This window comes from Acinonyx jubatus, chromosome E2 (genome assembly GCF_027475565.1).
Source record: "Acinonyx jubatus isolate Ajub_Pintada_27869175 chromosome E2, VMU_Ajub_asm_v1.0, whole genome shotgun sequence".
In the NCBI taxonomy this organism is placed as follows: Eukaryota; Metazoa; Chordata; class Mammalia; order Carnivora; family Felidae; genus Acinonyx; species Acinonyx jubatus.
The window spans coordinates 27,346,646-27,352,645 of NC_069396.1; the positions used below are offsets into that span (position 1 = coordinate 27,346,646).

Here is a 6,000-nt window from a genome sequence, read left to right on the forward strand (position 1 = left end):
GGCTTCCAGTCAACAATAGGCTATTAGTAGTTATGTTTTTCAGGAGTCAAAGGTTATACACAGGTTTTGTTTTTTTTTTTTTAATTTTTTTTGTTTGTAACGTTTATTCATTTTTGAGAGACTAAGAGAGACAGAGTGTGAGCGGGGTAGGGGCAGAGAGAAAGGGAGACAGAATCCAAAGCAGGCTCCAGGCTCTGAGCTGCCAGCACACAGACCGACGCAGGGCTCAAACCTGTTAACTGTGAGATCATGACCTAAACTGAAGTCAGATGCTTAACTGACTGAGCCACCCAGGCACCCTTATACATGGATTTTCAATTGTGCAGGTGTGGGCACCCCTAGTCCCCATGTTGTTTAACTGTGTTGTGTGCAAGTCAAAAGGTCAATATATTGTATATGAATACAATATACATATGGTATACTATATATGTATACATATATATACACATGTATATACATACACACACACAGAGTATATGAATGCAAGGTTTAGCGAACCCATATATTGTAACTGAAAACGGGATTTTGATCAAGCCAAGCATTTTCTAAAACAGAAGCTGGAGGAGCCCCTGGGTGGCTCAGTCAGTTAAGAATCCATTCTTGATTTTGGCTCAGGTCATGATCTCACAGTCGACAGTGTGGAGCCTGCTTGGGACTCTCTCTGTCCCTTCCCTACTCACTCTCTCTCCTTCCCTCAAAAGAAAGAAATAAAAATAGGAGCTGGACAAAAATCATCAAACACCCTCAAGAACTGCAGAAGAAAGCAATGGGGGATTCTTTTTTTTTTTTTTTTAACATTTATTTATTTTTGAGACCGAGAGAGAGAGCATGAACAGGGGAGGGTCAGAAAAAGAGGGAGACACAGAATCTGAAACAGGCTCCAGGCTCTGAGCAGTCAGCACAGAGCCCGACGCAGGGCTCAAACCCACGGACTGTGAGATCATGACCTGAGCCGAAGTCGGACGCTTAACCGACTGAGCCACCCAGGCGCCCCAGCAACGGGAGATTCTAACTACAATTCCTGGCAGTTACTGGTGGCAGCTTCTAAAGTCCTCCAAATGTCAACATCTTAAAAAAAAATTTTAAATGTTTCTTTTTTTTTTATAGAGAGAAAGAACACAAGCGAGTGAGGGGCAGAGAGAGGGGGAGACACAGAATCCGAAGCAGGTGCTAGGCTCTGAGCTGTCAGTAAAAAGCCCCACGTGGGGCTCAAACCCACAAGCCGTGAGATCATGACCCGAGCGAAGTTGGACACTTAACTGATGGAGCCACCTAGGTGCCCAAAATGTCAACATATTTGGATTCTGAATTCACATTTTAAAGAAATTCTAATCTCTGGGGAAAGAAACAGAAAACCACTTACATATTCATTAAAAATAGGTGTGTAGGTGAGTTTATTCTCTTCTGTGTCTTCAAACTCCTGGTAGTACTTGTCCATGAAATTCCTCTGTAATAACTGGAACTCATCATCTGAACAACAGGAAAATTTTATTCTTTTCAACGGAGATTAAAAACCACTGATTTATAAATAGGCCAAATTCTATGTCAGCAGAACTGCTTCCTAATGGTCAGTCTCTAGGAGAGGGAAAGCTAACAGTGTTTTAGGGAAGTGTTCAATAGGACGCCGATGTTCAAGTAGCCCAGTCTTTTTATTAATAAATATTAATATTTAAAAAATAGTAATTTAAAATATTTAAATTTAAAAATATTAATATTTTTAAAACCTAGTCTTTTTATTAATAAATATTAATATTTTAAAAATAGTGGTAAAATATACCTAACATTAAATTCATTATTTTTTTGTTGCAAGCCCTTCTAACATGTCACATAAAGTTTAAGAAACATATCAAATGCAGTATGCTAAAAAACCAACAGTCACATAATATCACATTTTTCTAAGTCCTGTATTTAGTATTCCACATCAATGAGTCTTCGAGGAAAGGCAGGGGAGGTGAAGCCTTCTATTAAGAGTCTAGCTACATCCTTACTCTACATACCTCTGTGGTTCCTGATAGTTTGAAACACATTAAGTATTTTACTATTTATCTTATTTACATCCAAAAGTTAGCATATAGTGCCATAATGATTTCAGAAGTAGATTCCAGTGATTCATCCCGTGTATAACACCCCGTTCTCATCCCAACAAGTGTCTTCCTTAATGCCCCTTACCCATTTAGCCCATCCCCCCACCCACAACCCCTCCAGCAACCCTCAGTTTGTTCTCTGTATTTAAGAGTCTCTTAGGTTTTGTCCCCCTCCCTGTTTTTATATTATTTTTGCTTCCCGTCTCTTATGTTCATCTGTTTTGTATCTTAAATCCCACATATGAGTGAAGTCACATGATATTTGTCTTTCTCTAACTTTGCTTTTAGCATAATACCCTCTAGGCCATCAATATAGTTGCAAATGGCAAGATTTCATTCTTTTTGATGGCCGAGTAATACTCCATTGTCTCTATATACCACATCTTTATCCATTCAATCTGTCTATGGACATTTGGGCTCTTTCCATACTTTGGCTATTGTCGATAGTGCTGCTATAAACACTGGGGTGCACGTGTCCCTTTGAAACAGCACACCTGTATCCCCTGGATAAATACCTAGTAGTGCAATTGCTGGGTGGTAGGGTAGTTCTATTTTTAACCTTTTGAGGAACCTCCACACTGTTTTCCAGAGTGGCTGTGCCAGTTTGCATTCCCATGAATTCACTTTTTTTTGAGAGGGCACGGAGGTGGGGGAGGCGGGTGCAGAGGGAGAGAGAGAACCCCCAGCAGGCTTCATGCCCAGTGGGGAGCCCCCGACTGTGAGACCGTGCCCTGAGCTGAAATCAAGAGTCAGACCACCCAGGCGCCCCTAAGTGTGGTTTGGTGGCGTTACGTACACTCCCATTGTTGTACAGCCATTACCACCATCCTTGAGTCCATTTTAAACACACCCATACGGGGTGGCCTGGGAACTCCATCACATTCCTTTCCCACAACGGAATGAAATGGATCTCTTACCTGAATATGATTTCAGCAGCTGTGGTGGGAACAGCGTAGTGATCAAGCACACAGGCTCTGATCCTAGCTCAGCCACGTCAATTGTGTGACCTTGGGCACATTTCTTAGTTTCTCTAAGCCCCGGTTTTGTCAACTAGAAAATGAGAATGATCCTAGTACCTATCGCATAGGATTGCCAGGTGGAATTCAGATGAGGGTTGGTAGAAAGACTGGCTTATAGCAAACACCTGAACGTGAGAGAACAGGGAATTTTAACAAGTGCATACAATAATTACTTCTAAAAATAAAAGGAAAGCTTCACAAATGACCTAGACTTTAGGGTAAACACCCTGAGGTCAAAAAAGGCTCATTTTCCCATGGCATACAGGGTAAGCAAAGGACAAAAGAATTCAAGGTATTCCTCAGTATTCCCCAGAAATCTTCACCTCCACACAGGACAAGGGCTTAATGGTGAAACACCTGTATTTAGGCATTAAGGGCACGAACTTTCTTGGGACCTGAAGATTACGAACGTGTGGGTCAGTGATTTTCAGACTAAACGAGACTAAGAAACATCACTAGCACCACCACAGTAAAGGTTTCTTTTTCGCCTAATTCTCAGAAAACTCAGACAAAAATTTTCTCAGGGTTTCCCCTTTCCATACATTTGTCTTAAACCTCGGGTGCCTGTTACCGCTCGTTACTTAGCAGGTCTGTGCACACCAAAAAATGAATGCACGAATAGGAACTCAGAACCCAGGAAAATACAGAACCAGCGGAAATATGGCATTTTATTTTCTTCACGGACACGCGCGCTGTGATTATGGCACTATGCTGTGGTTTATGGCACAAAAATGTTAAAACTCAAAACCAAAAAAAAATGGAATTCCTCTTATTCTTTGAAATAAGTCCCTCCTGAAGTTTTGCCAAGAGGTCCGTAACGTCTGCCCCACTACCTGGATAGCTGCCTTACAAGACAGCTATAATAATTATGATTATTACTTGTTAAAACAAGGAGAACGTTTGCCTCTAAAACCACTTAATCTCACTTAACATGAGTCTGTGCTACATTAAAAATTATATGCAGCTTGCTGTTTTCTCTCAAAATTAACCCTCCAAGCTGCAAAGGTCTAAGAACTAGAGAGAGCACAGGTGAGACTGTGGTAAGGAAGCTTACCCATGATAATGTCCTCTAAATATCCAACCACAGCATCAAATTCTGCATCGGAGGCGGAAGAGCTGAAAAATATACCTGGATTAGGTGCTGTTTCAAATAATTCGCTTTAAACAACTGTATTAGAGACACTTTCACACAGGTGCAAAAGAGGGCAGAAAAATGAACTTCCCATCACCCAACTTCAACAAGAAAACGTATTTTTGTAACATTAGGGTTCAAGGGCTCCATTTTCAGAAAACCTGTTATGACACAAGGAACTACAAAAGGGACATATAAAGGGAGCAAAGGCTCACATGGCACATCTTAAGGCTTCTCGTATTTATGTATTTCCTTCGGGTTTACTCACCGCATCTTCGCTATCACCCCCCACCTATCAGCTTGTGAGCGTGAAACTGGCGCGAGCGAGATACTGGCCAGGGGACAATTGGATTGGAAGTCCCTGGAGGTGGAGGTGGTGGAGGGTCCTCTGACCCGTGGTCGGACCTTGGCAGCTCAAACCAGGGTCAAAGCCTGGGGAATTGTGATGGAGGCGTTGATCATCGCGAGACACTCGCCCCGCACTCCCGTCCTCAGGGCTTGAACCCGGAGGTCACAGCAGCCGCACAATCAACAGCGGGAACTAGGGAGGAGCCTTGGCGGTCCCTCACCCCCACTCCACCCCTCGAGGACACCCTTTCCCCAGGGCGGAAGCCGAGGCCTCCCCGGCCCGACGGCGTCACTCACAAGGACAGGGCGAAGCTCTCTTCCTCTAGGGCGTCCATCGCCGCCGCCGCCGCATCCACGCGCGGGGCGAGCAGGCCCGTCGGACTCTTATCCTGCCCGCGGCCCGGGCCCAGCCTGCGCTCCGCTCCTAAGAGCCCCAACCGGCATCTGGGAGGTCTCGTCGCCAACGCCGCGGCCGCTCACGGCCCAAAAGATTGGGCCCTGCGTGCGTGGCTCGTGCTTCAGGCTCACCGGCGGCAGCCTCGCGCCGGCTCGGCCCCACGCGGGGCCAGGCCTCTCCACGCGCGCCGCAGCCACCGTGAAGTACAGGCGTCAGTTACCCACAACCGCCGCGCCCCGCCTCCCGTCACCATGGCCACCACAACCCCATCCGCTGCCCCGTGGCTCCCAAGAGCCAATCACAGGCGCGCGCTGCTCGACGCTGGGGGCGGGGCAAAGATAGGGAGAGGAAGCCAGGAAAGGGATAGAGAGACGCGAAGGGAAGCTCCTTGGGCTTCAAGAGGCAAGCCTAGGGGTTACTGGGTGTTCTCTCGGTGTGTGGGGTTAAGTCTCACATCGCCCCCATTTTAAGGAGGAAGGAATCGAAGTTAAGAGCCTCAGTTTTCTCACTTGCAACTTGTCGGTAAATTACAGGATTTAAGAAGATTAAATAGTTTAAAGAGGGTTGTAAGAGCACTATGAACTGCAGACTTCTTGAGAACCAGTCCCTCAGCCTTTGAATCGGATAATGCAGACCTCTGGCCTGCCTGATTGCCAGATGCCTGTTGGGGCTCTCAAGATAGTTACTCCTTTTCATGGGAGGAAAGCCCCACTGCAAGAAGTAGACATAACTTACATCATACAGTATTCTCTCTCTCTCCCTCTCTCTCTCTCTGTCACACACACACACACACACACACACACACATCATAAACGTTATCTAGCACTTATTAGTTTCTTGGCTAGTTGGGCAAGATAAAAGTTGACACTCACTTTGGACAACGCAACCAGAAATCAGATAACTTTCAGAAAAACTCCCCTCCCAAACTGCCAGATTTTGCAAAAGGATTCCCTAGAGCTGATTTCTCTTTATTGGATCGCTAGGCATGGCTGTTCGGTTGCATTATACCTTTGGGCCAAA

The 6,000-nt window shown here is 45.2% G+C and overlaps 1 protein-coding gene across 3 annotated transcripts in view; it reads right to left on the minus strand.

Annotated features, from left to right (window-relative positions):
• Positions 1-5,236, minus strand: part of ARL2BP (ADP ribosylation factor like GTPase 2 binding protein) — a 13,577-nt gene extending 8,341 nt beyond the window's left edge. Inside the window, exons 1-3 of one of the 3 annotated variants that reach the window (XM_015074520.3) lie at positions 4,881-5,236; positions 4,158-4,219; positions 1,364-1,470 (exon numbers count right to left, since the gene is read on the minus strand). In XM_015074520.3, coding sequence (XP_014930006.1) covers positions 1,364-1,470; positions 4,158-4,219; positions 4,881-4,918 — 207 coding nt within the window. In that variant the 5' untranslated portion in view covers positions 4,919-5,236. Of the gene's footprint in view, positions 1-1,363; positions 1,471-4,157; positions 4,220-4,503; positions 4,759-4,880 lie in introns of those variants that run through there. The other 2 variants (XM_027075827.2, XM_053210179.1) reach the window with 2 other exon arrangements.
• Between the last annotated feature and the right edge of the window lie 764 nt (positions 5,237-6,000).